Raw genomic sequence first — 15,496 nt, 5'->3', positions numbered from 1 at the left:
CCCCATTCGCAGAAATCGCGACCCTGGGACTGGCGGGGGAGCCCGCCCACCTCTCCGGCGATTGGCCGGGCCGGGCCTGGAGGGGCGCGGCCTGCAGAACAAAATGTGCCGCGGCAGGGACTGGGCAGCTCGGCGGCTTGGAGTCCTGGCAGCGCGATGGAGCCCGGCGCAGCAGGTGGGTGAAGCCGCCGCGCCCTCCGGGCTACAGGCTAGCGACACCCCCGCTGGTGCCTGCCTGCAGTGAGGGGCGCGGGGTGCCGATGCGCTTCTGCCGAGCTGCGGGGGTCTCTCCGGCCCCGATCCCGACGGCGGCGCCCCCGTCGGGACTGCTGGAGGCGCCCTGCCGCTGTCACCCCCGCTGATCGCCTGGGTGGATTCGGCTGGTGTGGCTGGCAGGACGTGCGCCCCCCCCCCCAAGCTGCGCCCTGGGCGGAAAAGGGCGACCGTCCCAGGCAGGAGTGTCCCGGGAGAGGAGGTTGCGCTCCCCTGCCCGAGCCTCCAAGCAGGCGCGAGGTGCACTGCCGGGTGGGCTCCCAGGGCTCCAGGCACATCCGAGGGAGGCGCTGCGTGGGGTCCTTTGCCAGGCCTTTTAGAGGGTGGGCACTGCAGGGCCCTGCTCTACCACTGACTTGTTCTATGTGTTTAGTTAAGGGACTTGCTCTAGAGCCTGGTCACTGGCTTGGGGGCCTGGCTTTCCTGCAGCCCCTGTGCCTGCACAAGGGAGGCTGCCTCTGTCTGGGCCCACCTGTGTCCTCTGAGAAAGGACCAGGCATGTGCTGTCTATGCTCACCTGTGGGTGTGTGTCCCTGTTGCTTGGCAGCACCGTCCACGGATTACCTGGAGGACTTCCTGACAGAGTTTGACCAAGTGGTCCAGGACTTTGACAAGGGGCAGCCCTGTCAGTACGAGCAGCACCTAGCAGAGCTGAAGAGGAGGCCTGTGCCCAGCCTGTATGACAGCGGCATCGACGACTCAGGAAGTAAGTGCGGGGAGGGGGGATGTGCCTCTTTCCTCCTGGTTCCCCCCCCCCCATTTCTGGTGAAGGGCCACTTTCCTGGGCACATTCCCTTTCCTGTTGCCATCCCAGCATGGAGCGGAGCTATCCCAAGCTCCTTTGCTCCCTCAGGCAAACTGATGTTGCCACTCTACTGTAGGCAGAGCAGCCTGATGGTGTGGGGGGGGGGCGCGCCCTGACAATTGCTCCTGCCTTTTCCTTTGGAAGCCCCTCATCCTGAGGCTTGTCTGCCAGCCCCATTGGCCTCACCTACCCTTCCTACTTGCTGCTTGGGAGCACCAGAGAGTTGTAACAACACTGGCCTGTGGGCAGTACAGAGGGCAGAAGCTTATTAGTTCCTGCTCCTGGCTCACGGATGGCAGCGATGTGACCATGTGACTTCTCTGGTTCCTTTGGCAGGCAGTGGCACATCACCCAGCAGTAGCCTGAACACCAGCGAGGAGGAGCTCAGTGCGGCAGCAACTTCATCCTTTTCCACAGGTGAGGGGCTGGGGTGCAGGTCAGGCTAAACCTTCTGTTGGAGAGGCTGCTGGGCCCTTTCTCAACCATATTTTGAGGTGGTTCCCAAGGGCCCTCGGAACAGACCTTTGAGTACAGGAAAGCAACCTGAGTCCATCTGTTGAAAGGCTCTCAGACTTGCCTACCCCGCCAGGTTTAAGGGGCTTCTCAGTATTTTCTAAATGATGTCTTGGGCAGTGGTGTAGCTAACGAAAGTGTAGCCCAGTGCCAGGCAAAATAATACCCTGGAAGTGAAATAGCTAAAGCATCTGCTACCTGGGATCAAAGAAGATTATGTAGCCCCCCCCCCCGCGCGCACACACATAGCAAAATCAAACTTAGGGGGCAATCCTAACCCCTTCTGTCAGTGCTTTCCAGTGCTGGCATAGCGGTGCCAATGGGACGTGTGCTGCATCCTGCAGTTGGGTGTCACTCATGGAGGCCTCCTCAAAGGAAGGGAATGTTTGTTCCCTTACCTCAGAGCTGCATTGCCCTTATGTCAGGGCTGGAGAGTGGGTTAGGATTGTGCCCTTAATTTATTAAGTAAATATAAGTATTCTGGTTAATTAGCCATAACTTTTGATATACAGATATTACAATGCTGTTTGTTTCATTGCATTCAGCATTAAATTACTTTTCCAATGATGTATAACATGATGGTATTATTCAGACAAGGTTTTCACAATTCTGGCCACTAGTGTCAAACTCAGCCTGCTGCCCCCCTGAAGCCTGTTGCCTGGTGCAGTTGCCACCCCTGCACCCCCTTAGCTATGCCACTGGTCTTGGGTCTGATTCTTGAAATGCCCTTCAGTATCTGAGCTGAGAGGCAAGTCCAGCTGGCCTGGGTGAGGGCCCTCAGTAGGTTCACAACGCTGCACCCCATCTGTCTCTCACAGCCAGGCTTGGAGACACCCAAGACCTGGAGGCCTTCATCGCAGACCTGGACAGAGCGCTGGAGGGTATGTCGGGAGGCCTGGCCTCTGCTGCCATATTGAGTGGCGCTCGCTATGCCTCTTCCTGCTTGGCTGCTCTCTCGCTTCCTGGCTGCGCTGCTTTACTTGTGGCTGCTGCTTGCACATAGCTACTCTTTTGCTTTGCAACCCAGCACTAAAACGTTGGCGAAGCTGCTGTGGGAGATCCTCTGTCTGTTCTTCAGAAGAGTTTCTAAAAAGCCTTTTGGGGTGTGAGAAATGAAACTGCACCCAAAAGCCAGCACATGTGCTCCTGTTCACTGTCCTCAGACTCGCGCAGATGAGGCTGCTGGTGCTGTGCCAGGAACAGGCTTGACTGCCAGCTCTGTCCCTCCCGCCTCTCCGCTTGCACCTCTCTTGCTTTTGTCATCCACTCTGAAATGTGCCTGGGCTTGGTGTTGGAGCTGGCAATCGTGGATTACAGCAAGTTGCAACCTCACAGCTTGGCACTGCCTGCCAGGTGATGATGGGAGATGCGGGTTCTTCACTTCCACGACAATTGAACACCTCTGTGTTCCATGCCAAGTGGGGTAGAACCCCCAAGAGTGCCCTTGTCCCTGAAGCCCTGTGCGCAGGCTTAGAAATGGGACAGTGGGCAACAAGATGCTGCACTTGGCCTGTTTCTCTGGACATTCATTGCTTTCCTTGTCTTGCAGAGATGTGAGTTTCTCCCACCATCTTGGGAGCCGGACCTTGACTGAAGCACCTTCTTGCTGCGCCCTACTGAAGTGCTGGACTTCTGACCTGCCAGGTTTGCCACAGGCTGCAAGCTCCAGACCGTCCTCACTGGCTTCTCGCTGCCTCTTCCAGCTGCCTTGCACACAGCCAGCATCTCCTCTGCCTCTGTGGAGAAGGAACAGGGGCTAGCGGATCTTGTGGCCTGCCTGGCTTGGCAGCTGGATGCTCTGAGCATCGCCAACAGCCCTGAGGCCCCAGCAGCCTGTCAAAGCAGGAAAAACATGACTGGATTTTCTTCAGAACTGACTCAGTTTTCCCCATTTTGGTGGTTTTAAAACTCTGCCTGGACACTTCCAAGATCTGCTTCTCGTCCCACATGAGTTCACTGTGAAGGTTATGCAACTGGGAAGGCATAAAAACAACTCTAAGGGGGAACCTTTGCTTCAGCTCATGGAAGGCAGGACCATGGTTGTTCTTGCCCCAAACTGCCCTGGGCACGAAGGGCTCCTACCTTCAGCAGAAGGGGTCCACAGCATCTCCACTCCAGACTGATTTAACGGAGCTGTATTTAAATTGTCCTGCCGAAGGCAAGAGCCGGCACAGTCAGCAAGACTGAACTGCTCGGCTTCACAGTACTTCCCCCCCCTTAACAATGCACCCAGGAATTGCTTCCCCAGTGCATTGGAGTTGTGTGCTCAGGGCACACTCTGGCTCCCTCATTCTTCTCAGTGGGTGGCGGCTGATCTGTGCACAGCCTACTGCGGACTGTGCCCAGATGTGCGCTCCTTTCCCCTGAGAGGAAACGGAGGAGAAGGCCGTGCATGTCTTGGAGCTGCTGTGCCTGTTGACTGGTGCTGGCCTGAGGCAGGTGCTTTCCTCTTGTGTAAATACTGTAAAATAGTCATTTTTCCACTGTGGTTTTGTAGGTGTAGTGAAATAAACCGAGCTTTGGCAGAATCTCTTTGGTTGCCTGGCTGCCTTCTGCCCACAGTGCCACGTGTGCCAACCGCCCTCTCTGGCTGGGAGGCCTCCTCTTGCTCTGGTTTCTCCCAAGTCTACTGGTAGGTAGAAGATGCAGAAAGGAAACCATCCCGTCTCCCCCCTTCCAGTGCGGCGGTGCCCTTCTTGAGAGGGCCAGCTAGAACTGGGTACAGCAGTGTCAAGTGTGGCCACACCCAGTGACAAACTTCTTAAGTGCAGAGCTTTGTCAGGAACCTGCCCCCCCCCTTAGAGCTGTACCCCAGTAAGGCTGGGCCATAAGTCCCCTTGGACGGCCTTCACCATTCCCTTCTCCTCTGGCTGTCCCTTGAAAGAGCCAGCTCTTTGCACCCCATTCCAATAGTCTCAGTGTAGTGGATGGAGTTAAAGACGTCTGATGCGAAAGGTGGAGTGGCCTGCTGGCCTAGGCCCAGCTGTTTAGCAGTGAACCTCCTGGAAGCAGCAAGATGTGCCCAGAACTGCAGTCTTCACGCAGCCAGTGCCTCACACTGGCTCTCCTATAACCCTTGGAAAGAGTCTCCCGACTGCAGTCACATTGGACAGGATCCAGAAGGCTCTGCACACCAAACAGTGCCACGGGAGGCATTTTGCTGCTAAATCTGCACCTCCACTCCAACCAGTGCTACGTGGCTGGCTGGCTGGCGCGGGAGCTCAGCAGCACTTCCAGACCAGAGGTGGGAGTGGCTGCCAGAGGAGAGTGCCTGTCCCTGCTGCTGGGCCCAAAATAACTCCCTGAGGCCTGCTCAGGGCGAGCAGTATTTGGCCTATTTCTCAGAGGGCATCAATGCTCTCTGGGCCGTGATCTACTGCAGCACTTGGTCCCAGAGGGATAAAGTGATGAGGACGGAGCAGGACTGTAGCACTGAATGTGGAGGGTGTGGCCCACCCTCTCTCTTATCCCACACTGCAGCCAGGACCCACAGTGAAGGGGTCACAAAAGGTTTACCTGGTGGTCATTCTTGGTAGAGGCAAGAGGTGGCTCAGGGCCTTCCTGGTGGGAAGTCTCTTAGCCCCACATCCAGGGGAGGAGGGCTGTGGTGGAGGAGCCAGTGAGTTCACAGGCAAGGGCCACCCACAGCAGCCCCATGTACTCTCTGGTGTGGTGGAGGAGGAGGAAGGGCCAGTTCTGGGCAACAAATGAGATCACCAGAGCAGCCTACAAGGAGGGCTGGGTGGGGGTGGGGGAGGTAGCACTGATCCCCACCCCCGCCCAAGAGGTGCTTCTCTGCTTGCCTTGCAAGTCTGTGCTGCTGAGCTCCACCACTGGCTGGTGAGGTTAGCCACTTCCTGGCCCTGCTGCCACAGATGATGTCAGGCTTTCCAGGAGACAGCTGCTCCCCACGAGGAGAGCAACGTGAGTGGAGCTGTCGCCAAGCAACTGCCCCTGTTACAAATAAACTAAACCCTGGATCTGGGGAGGTTCGGCCCCCCCCTTGGGTCCTGGCAGTTCTCATGAGAGCAAAGTGTGGGAAAGGCGGAACTGCTCTGTCTGCAGGAGGGCTGGGAATCCAAGCTACTAGGGGCAGTGGGAGGGTCCCACTTTAGGAGGTGGGTCGATGCTGCATCTGGAGGGGTGCCTGTCCTGGGGTCAAGCCTGGCAGCCTCTTAAGCTGGTCCTGGGAAAGACCCTGGATAGCCACTGCCAGTCTGAGCTGAGAGCAAGGCGCTCCCTTCAGGGCCCCCCATCACCGAGAGCTTCCTTGTGGGCTCCTGTCTCCACTGGGGCTGAGCCACATTCAAGCTGGAGAGCCAGCAGCAACCCCTACAGTACGTGCAGGTTGGCTTCTCCTCCTGCTGTGGGAAGGGAAAGAGACACTGCCACTGCTGGTCTTCCTGCTTTCACTCAGCAGTGTGGGTGTCACTGTCTGTGTGTCAGCGTGTGGTGTGGCCACTGTGACCAGCAGGGAAGTTCCACCCAGGAATGGTGGGCCCCAGTTCTGCTGCAGTGACAAGCTGGAGGCGTCTGTGGTTGTTCACTCCGTTTTTAGACTGTTTCCAGGAGATCAAAGCGGTTTTTACAAATCGAGGAAGAAAAGCACCTCCACTGTCCCTGCAAGGCTGAGGAGCAATTCCAGGGCATGAAATGGGCGGCTCGCTCAGGGCTGGTTCCCACAGGCAAACCCTGCTTATTTTCACAGTGCAATGAAAGATTGACATTTCTGCTAACCCAGGACAAAGCCACCCTCCAGTCCAGGCTATAGCCTTGTGGCGCAAGAGTTTGGAAGCTTGGGGGTTTTGGTCATCCTTCTTCGATATCCTTGACCCCCCCTCCCCATATTGTTCACATTCCAGAAGGCCCTGCTAGTCATATGATAAACATCTTTGTTGCAAGACAAGGACAGCCTCCCTCCCGCTGGGCTCAAGTAGGTAAATGCCTGCAACCACCTTCCTGCCCATTCCGGAAACAAATGGGGTGGGGGGGAATTGGCATTGTCACTCTTCTTCACTGGAGGGTGACTTCACCTCCAAAGCATCCAAGGACACTCCTGCCTGCCGCCACCTTCCAGGGCTACTGCATCCCGTCTCCTCACCCCACTTGGTCACTTCCCCACATTGTCTGGCTCTCAGATTGTCTGCTGTTCTTCTTCCTGTCCCTGCAGAGGTAGTGCAGTTGCCAGGGCTGGCGAAGGCCTTTGTCTGCTTCTGTACTTGTGCTTTCAACAGGGTAGCAACAGGCAGCAACTCGACAGGGGAAGAGGCAGTGGAGAGAATGTTTCAGCTGCTGAAGGCACTGGAGCCCTGTCAGGAAAGAAGCTGTAGAGAGACAAGCAAGAGGAAAGGATGGCGTTATCACCACAGCAGCTCATCACTCCCGCAGCTGAGTGCCTGCCTGACCCTGGCCTGCTGCTTGGATGCTCTGCAGTATTCCTGTTCTCTGTCCAGGGAGGAACCTGGAGGTTCAGGTTAACACTGGAGACTGGACAGGCTGTACCCACAGATGTGACACTGCCAGAAATGGGCCAGTCTCCAGCCACCTCCTGCTCTACTGTGTGTCCTGAAATGGCCTCGTTCCCTTCAGACGCCAGCTCACGTCTGTGTGAAAAGACTCTGGATTTCACCAGCTGCTGGGGAGCCCTGGCATAGCTAGCAGGGGCGGAGCACTAAGTTTTGCAGGGAGCCTCCCCCTCCCCTTGGGAGCCAATGGGGGGGGAGAAACGGAGGCAAATGGCTCCCAAGGGGAGGGGGACGTGCCACTTGCACACTGTAGGGAGGCTCCCTGCAAAATTTAGTGCGCTGCCCCCCTCTAGCTACACCAGTGCTGGGGACTCTACAGCGTGACCCTGCTATTCCCCCCCTTTTACCTTCAGATAGTCCCACCTAACCTGACAAAGTTTTCTGCTCAACACTTGCTGCTCCTCAGTCTGCCCTGATCAAGACAGGACCCTGCTCCGGACTGCTCTGGATATGACCCTGCTCTGAACTGCTCCAGCTCCAGGCCACCTGTGACTTTCTGCCTCTTCCTAGGCACGTATTACAACAAGATGATAATAGAGTTAGAAGGGGCCTCATAGGTCATCTAGTCCAACCCCCTGCCTATAGCAGGAAATCCTCCTAGACCATCTCCAACAGGTGCTTGTTGAGCCTCTGCTTGAAGATCTCCAGTGAGGGAGAGTCTTCCTGTAGCTGGGACTCAGCCCTGGAGTCCTGCTGTGCCTGTCAACCCAAAGGCACACGTGGGGGAAAATTCTGCTTCCAAGAACGGCTAAGTAGTTAACCCTGAGAAACACCTGTTGAGGGTGGCAACAAAAGCACTGACTGTCTGTCTGTCTGTAGGACCCAATATCCCATGATATATGGTGTTTGTTCATGGAGGTTCCATGTGTCAATCACGGGTGGTATCCTCTGGTATTTATTCTGCACCTTTTCAAAGAGCCCCCCCTGCCCCGCCCCTGGAGGCAACAAATGCTATCTCTGAGTCCACCAGTCTCTGAGGTTTGGCTTCCCAAGGAGGGTGCATGTGACTCCAGTCCAGAAGCTGGCTGGGGCAAGGGTGACCTCTGGAGCAACTCCCCATGGGAGGGGGGATGAGGTTTCCCACGTGTGCCACCACATCACTCTTCTATTTTGGGATTTCCCCTTTGCAAAGCGGCTTCCCTGCAATGTGAGCAAATCCAGTGGGCGGCATCAGCTGGAAGTTGCCACAGGAGGGGTTTTTATTCTGGGCAACATCAGTGCGCTTCCTAGAATACGAAACTGGACCCGATGACTGAGGTGAGTGGGTTCTCCCCAGCCCTCCTCCCTGCACCAGCAGGGAGGCTGGCAGGCCACTCCAGCCAGGGTTTGTGCGCAAGGGAGAGAGTAAGCCAGCACAGCACTGCCCAGGTACCAACCGAAGGCGCCTGAGTGATGAGGACACGACAGGCACCTGGGCCCCTGTTGGTGCTACACCAGTGGAAGAAGAAACTGGAGTTAGGAAGCGACAGCACAGCCCGGGGAAGTGCTCGCCCTGCCCCCCCACCTGCTGTGCTGCCCCCAGTTCAGGACAGGTGCGGACCAGTCCTGAAGACCCAAGTGGGTGATCTAACCTTCTAGTAAAAGAATGAAGGCCCTGGGAAACGTGGAAAGAAAATCAGGGAAAACCTGTTGACGGACTTCAATCTGGGCCATCCCAAGGAAGGAGACACAGGCTCCCTGAGCTGGGCCAGGCACAAGGAGGCCCAGTGAAAGAAAAGCCTCCTGGGAAATGGGCTGCCAGAGAGTCTGTTCACCATCCAGGCAGGCCCACCTGGGAATGCCTGTCGCACAGAAATACAGCCAGGGGGAGGGAAGGCCTCCCTGGATCTGAGCCATACCAGGGGAGTCCTCTGCACATGCTCAGAGGCATCTCGCTTCCTGACTGCAAAGGGAGCTCCTAGTTGGCCCCATCCGGAGCTTCCACAGAGCCACCGGCTGCCTGATTGCCCAAGCCTCGCACATCCACGCAGAAGTCCGTTGGTCTTGCTGCGTTCAGTGAGGTTTGCTCCCAGGAAAGTGTGCTGAGGACTGGAGCCAACAAGCGCAAGCCAGGCCAGGCCAGGATGCAGCCCAGCTCTGCGCAGGGACGGGCTGACCAGAATGTGGCTGATGGGGTCCTGGGAAAGCACCCCTCCCCTCGCCAGCCCTGGCAGTGGCGTCACTAGGGTTCGCGTCACCCGGTGCGGGATGCCAGTGCGTCACCCCCATGCAGTGGGCGGGGCAGCACCCCAGGCGGTGGGCGTGGTGATGTACCATCACTCTGCCCCACTGGTTTTTGGGCTGTACCTATTGATAGAACAAAGACAGAACACATTCTGCATGAACTGAGGCATTGATTGATATATAACACGCTGGTATTATTCTTCCAGATTCTGATCTTCGCGATTTGGGTCACTAGCGGCGTCACACACCCCCCCAGTGCCGGCTCACTAACAGCTTATTGCAGCAGTTCTCAAACTTTCCGCACTGGGACCCACTTTCCAGAATGACAACCTGTCCAAGGCCCACCAGAAGCGACGTCCTGCCCCTCCAAGCTTCCCCGCCTGGGTACCCGAGGTCCACCGCCCCGAGCTGCGTGGAGCAGCAGCCCGCTCCAGCCGGGCGCCCCCGGGAGACCGGCAGCCTGGAGGTCGCCCCAGCCCGGGCGGATGCTGCTCCTCGACCTTCCGGGCCTGGGGAGAGGAGGGGGCCGAGCCGGGACCCGCAGCCTGCCCGTGGCCCTGGGAGCCCGCCGGCTCCGCCTGGAAGGCGCCCCGAGGCACAAGCCCGAGCCTCTCGCCGGCTCCCGCGGAGAGCTTCCGGGGGGAGGAACGGAGAGCCGGGATGCCGCGCGGGTCCAGTCCGGGGGTGTGCGCGTGGCGCTGCCCGCGCAAGGCTGTCCGGGGCTCCCTCCGACGCTTCTGCCTCCCGGGGGGTCCCGATCACTTCCACGAAGGCACGCGCTGAAGAATCTCCCCGCCCACGCCTCGCAAGCGGGCTGCTATGCCTGGCCCTCGCCCGCCTTCCCTGGGGTCTTGGCAGGACCTTGGCTTCCCTTCTCCCCACTCCATCTGCCTGCCCCTGGGAGCATCGAAGGCAGCGCCGCGAGGCAGGAGTCCGGGCTGCACCTTGACCGCAGCCCTTGGGGTGTCCCGCAGGCTCTCGCCCTGCCGAGTCGTCCCCACCGCCTCCTGGAGGTGAGAGGAACGCACAGCACTTGCGCCACCCCCTGGCTTGCCTCCCAGTGGCGCGGAGAGTGCCCTGCAAGGACCGGCTTCCCCTCGGGCTGCCACAAGCCACCAGGCCCGCACGTCCTCCATCCACAGGTGCGTGTAGGGCCCTTCCAACGACACTGTCCTGCAGAGAACTGTGCAGTCCCTCAGTGGAGCCCAGCCTGGCTGTGTGCAAATAGCAACTGCCTGTGCCCCTATTTATTTTTATCAATAACTGCAACACAACTGCACAACTCGGAGAAAGTCAGGCACCTCCATTACAAGTGCTGGCACTGAAGGGCTGCCTGTTTCTCCTGTGGTTTAAACACTCCCTTTCGTGCATACTCCTTGCATGGTCGGTTCGAGTGTTACTGTTTTATTAACCTTTTCCCAGCTGCTGTTAACTGCAAGAGGGGCCACCCAGGGCCTCCAAGAGGAATTCTATCAGAGGGTACAAAGCTTCTTTGGGGCCCCTTCCCAAAGAGTGAGGGGGTGAAACAGAGCTGGGGGGGGGCAATGGGGGTGGGCAGTGTTGCAGGAAATCTTAAAATTGGTTTCCTCTTTAGGGGTAAGCAGAGTAGCTTCAGCAGCAGACCCCCGCCCCCTTTTGCTGGGAATCAACCCCAGGGAAGCTCCCACACCCAGCTGACTGCTAATTAAGAAAGACAAACAACATTGGCTGGTTGAAGTTGCAAAAGAAGTCATTTATTCACAGTTCCATAGAAGCATATGTTACAGCATCTGATTATGATCAAAGGTTACACTAAACTTGAGATAACAAGGCCCTGGAGCTGCCTCATCCTGCATGCCGTGTGGTCAAGATGGCATCACCAGCAGAGCCCTGCTGTGACCCATCTTCTCAGGTCAGTGTTCAGTGAGGAAGAGAGGGGCGTGCTCTGAGGGAAGGGAAGAATATAGGGTCTGGGCCACACCCCCACATAGGTCATCCAAAGGGAACAGGTAAAGTGTAGGGTCACTGGGCCATGGCTTAACCCTTTCAGGACAGTATCCTGCCACCTCTGGACAGCAGGTGGAGTTGCACCAAACTCCAACAGGCAGCACTTCTGCCGCAGCTGTAGCCCCGCAGCTGTGTCTCTGAGCTCCCATTCACTCCTTCATGGTCAGTAGATCCACCAGCCAAAGAGCCCCTGGAGCAGGCCAGCTTCCACCCAGATGTGACACTGTTAAGGAATGTATGCATTCCTGGGCCTGGTGTATGTAGCTTCTGACAGTAGTCGCTGCCATGTGCATCCCACGTGGGCAGTGAGTTTGGGTGAGATTGGAAAACGTAAGATCCCAGGAACTTTGTGGGCCCCCTCCTTTGGCGCCTGGCCCCCCTTTCTGACCCTGGGCCTGGGTACAAATTACCCCCTTTACCCCCCACTTCTAGGCCCTGGGGCCACCCTTCCAAAAAGTGGTACAGAAATAAGAACATAAGAACAGCCCCACTGGATCAGGCCATAGGCCCATCCAGTCCAGCTTCCTGTATCTCACAGTGGCCCACCAAATGCCCCAGGGAGCACACCAGATAACAAGAGACCTGCATCCTGGTGCCCTCCCTTGCATCTGGCATTCTGACATAGCCCATTTCTAAAATCAGGAGGTTGCGCATACACATCATGGCTTGTAACCCCTAATGGATTTTACCTGAAACACTGATCACTTGACAAATCAAATACTCTGTGAATTTCCTAGTGGCAGCTTCTGCATGGTGCTGCATCCCGGAGGTTCTCTCTTCTGCCACTTGATGGAGCCACAGTCCCTGTCTGGAAGCCTCCTGCAGACCCAGGGATTTCAGACGGCTGGCTGGTGCACTGGTGGAAGGGAAGGTGCTGCAGACTTGATCATTGGGACAGTGCAAAGCACAGAATATTCAGCACAAACCCAGAGGCCTGTGGGTTCTGCAATTGTTGCAGAGCAAAGCTAGAAGCAGAACCCACAGCCGTTCAGAGTCCAAGGGTTGCAAGGCAACTGCCAAAGCTCCCCTTTGTCCCTTCTATACCCTTTGCCCACCCCTCCTACCCAAGAGCTTCTCTCTTGACCCCTAAGAACAAACAAAAAGGCCTCGCGAGCCAGACAAGGCACCCAAAAGCACTTTGAACACTTTGAAAGGTCCACACCCAGCGAGGCAGTGGCAAGTGCAGGCGGTGGTCCTCATGCACCCGTGGCTGGCGGCTCTGCCCCATTAAGACAAGGCTATAACAAACACTTCTAAGGAGCTTTTTAAATCTTTCCATGTTGAGCTGCACCTGCCAAAATTCTCTCTTCTATACAATGGTTAAAGTTAAACCTGTCCTCCACTGTAACTGGTCACCCTGGGCTGTCACCACCACCACCCCCTGCCTGGTTTCCTCCGGCCTGGTTCTGTCAATCCCTGTTGCCACCATCCCCCCTCTGTTTTGCCCCTCCCCTCCCCTCCCTCTTGGGAGGAGCAATGCGCGTGGGTGGTGGAGGACAGTGCACAGGTGGAGGACAGCGCACAGCAATGCGCGCTGTGGGTGCCTCCCACAGCGGCGGCGCTTTTTGATGGACTCCAGTGGGGAGGCACTGCCTCACCTGCCTCCCACCCACTACACCTCCCTGCTGCTCTGGGACCTCATGGCCCTTGTGATAGCGCTTTTCAAAGGACTCCAGTGGAGAGGCACTGCCTCACCTGCCCCTGCTCCCAGCCGGGGAGGAACCAGCTGCCTGCCCGACCCTAAGATGATGGCCCGGGCGTCGCTCCTTGGCGCCGACTGCGGCTGCGCCAGTATCAAAGCTGGTGCGCATGCGCGGAGGAGAGATCGGCGCTTTCTGCCCCCTCCCCCGTTCTGTGTTAGTGACCGTTTCGGGTCACGTGACGTGCTGCACGACGGACGTCTGAATGGCGCCGCCCTCGACTCACAGGTGGCCGCGCACCCGCTGAGCCGCTTCGGGAGCAGCGGCAGGTGAGCCCGGCTGGGGGTGGGACGCCTCGGGGCTCCTCCTGGCCGACGCGGCTGCTCCTCCCCTCCCCCAGGGCCCCCAGGCGCCCCCCCGGGTGGGTGGCGCCTGGCAGGCGCAGTGGAGCCTCCATGTGCAGGGGCAGTGCACCTGCGGAGCTCAGGCAGCGAGAGCCAGTGCCTAGCGGCCTGCCCGCGGGCCCTTGCGCCGGTCCGACGGGGGTCCTCTTGCTTGGGGCCAACCAGTACTGAAGTTTCCCTTCCCAGCCGCTCCAGCCCCTGTGGTGCCCCCCCCATCAGAAGGCGTAGCCCTGCTTGTCAGTTTCCCAGGCTACCAACAGTTGGGTCATGACCCACTGGCGGGGCCCCAGACCCGCCTCTGAGACCCAATAGTCAGAGCTGCCCACTTGCCAGGCTACCGACAGTTGGGTTGTGACCCACTGGGGGGACTGCAGACCCACCTGTGAGAACCACTATTCAGAGCTGCCCCCTTCCCACGAGCTCTACAGACTATGCCACGGTACTCAAACTGTGAGCTGTGTCGTCCTGTCCCCCCCCCCCCGGAGCCGTGGAAACCAGCCCCCCTGTACAATGTATGAGACTGTGGCCGTACTGGGGAGCCGTGGCCAACGGCCCAGGAGGTCAAGGGAGCTGCCAGTTGAAAAAGTCTGGAACTGCTGGACTGCAGGCTCTCAAGCATGCCTCATTTCCTGGTTGGGTGGAAGTGGTGCTTGCACCAGCCCATAAATGAACAGGTGTGCTCTGTCTCTGCAGACTCTCCACTGTACCTTCTTCTGTCTTCAAAGTGCTGCCTGGCATGTTCTCTGGGCTCCCTTTAACGGGCGTTCCTGTCTCTGGCAGCAGCCCCAGAACTTCCAGAGTTAGCTGGGGCTCTGACAGCTGAGTGTGGGGTTGATGCCCAAGACAGGATGCCTGACCTTGAGGTCTCAGTATCCTGACTGATTCAGACCCTATTGGTGTCTGGGTGCCGTCTGTAGCAAGTGCAGGTGCCTGATTTATTAAGAGTGCCGGCCTCCACTTTTCCAAGGTAAGTGGTCTTTGAGGTAGTCTTGGTGGCCAGAGAAAAATGGGAGGGGAAGCTTCTATAGCCCTGATGAGGGGGCAGCGCTTTACCCTGGTGGCAAGTGTGTGGTGCGTTTGTGGACAGCTGGTTTCAGTGTTTTGTTTTCGCCCAGGCTGGGGAACCTCTCACATATCCGGATCTACCTCTGGAAATACAGGGGTGTGATGCTTGTGGATGCTCTTGGAGGAGGAAGAATCACTACTTGCTCATTAACTTAATTGCCAGTGAAGAGATGGTGTGAGAGGACAACACCTGCCTGGGCAGTGGGCCTGCCTGAATCCAGGAGAGTGCTTGGTGGGGCACCAGGAAATCAGCAGTGATGCCCTGGAGATACCTCCCTGCCCCATACACTGGCTCTTGCCCTGAGGATGGCTTGACAACCTGTCCATGTTTGGGGCATGGAAAATGGGACTAGAGGGATTTCCAGGCAGGAAGGATTTTGTGCTGGAGTGCTTCTCCATCTGCTCTCCAACGTCCCAGGGGTTCTTAGGGCAGTTTCCAGTGGTGCAGAAGGAAAGGAGACTCCCACTCCCACCCGTCAGCACAACCTGGTCTTGCAAAACTTTTCACATGTTTGTTCAACTCTTTGGAAAGGTGCTTTGCTCCCGTGACTGTTTTGGGAAGGCTGCCACTGTGCCGCTTCCTATTGTGCCCAAGGGCTGGGTGGCAAGCTGTTTGGGTCAGGCACATGAAATGCATCTGGGTGGTGTGTATGATCCATGGAGGTTTGTCTGTGGCCATAGCGCATGGCTTCACGCGCTCCGGTGCCAGCATTGACATCACATGGTGTTGCATGGGGGTCTCCTCGTTAGGGTTAGGGTTGAGGCTGCAGGTGGGGAGAGGCTGGTCACTCCTCTGTGGTGCTTGAAGGGTTATTGTGTGCTGGTTTTGCTGAATGACTGTTTTTGGGGTCCTGAGCTGCTTTGGAGAGGCGTGTGTGGATTCTGTGCAACCTGGTCTGAACTGAGCCTGACTTTGAAGACTGCTTTGTTTGGATGTGCCTGCAGATTTGTTTGCACTGCAGCTGTGATTTATCAGGGCCACAGAATAAACATAGTATCTCATTTAGTTACTCTGTCCGCTCGTAAAGGCAAGATAAGGGCGTTCAACCAGCCACGTGGGGCTGTTCAGAAATCCAAAGCCATGTGGGAGGGAGCTTTAAACTACCCCAGGCGGCTGCCTCC

At 57.4% G+C, this 15,496-nt stretch overlaps 2 protein-coding genes across 2 annotated transcripts in view; both read left to right on the top strand.

The window, feature by feature from the left end:
• The first annotated feature begins 144 nt into the window (after window positions 1-144).
• LOC136663176 (regulator of cell cycle RGCC-like) lies at window positions 145-4,110 on the top strand. The gene is made up of 5 exons (XM_066640154.1): window positions 145-175; window positions 821-979; window positions 1,415-1,495; window positions 2,410-2,472; window positions 3,141-4,110. The coding sequence occupies exons 1-5, from the start codon at window positions 157-159 to the stop codon at window positions 3,146-3,148; spliced, it is 330 nt and encodes a 109-aa protein (XP_066496251.1). The 5' UTR covers window positions 145-156; the 3' UTR covers window positions 3,149-4,110.
• A 9,003-nt stretch (window positions 4,111-13,113) lies between these two features.
• CLCN5 (chloride voltage-gated channel 5) overlaps window positions 13,114-15,496 on the top strand; it is a 33,730-nt gene continuing 31,347 nt past the window's right edge. Inside the window, exon 1 of the mRNA XM_066640274.1 lies at window positions 13,114-13,234. The gene's annotated coding sequence lies outside the window, so the exon portion shown is untranslated. The remainder of the gene's footprint in view (window positions 13,235-15,496) is intronic.

This window comes from Tiliqua scincoides, chromosome 12, assembly GCF_035046505.1.
Source record: "Tiliqua scincoides isolate rTilSci1 chromosome 12, rTilSci1.hap2, whole genome shotgun sequence".
In the NCBI taxonomy this organism is placed as follows: domain Eukaryota; kingdom Metazoa; phylum Chordata; class Lepidosauria; order Squamata; family Scincidae; genus Tiliqua; species Tiliqua scincoides.
This window is presented reverse-complemented; position numbering and strand designations above follow the sequence as displayed.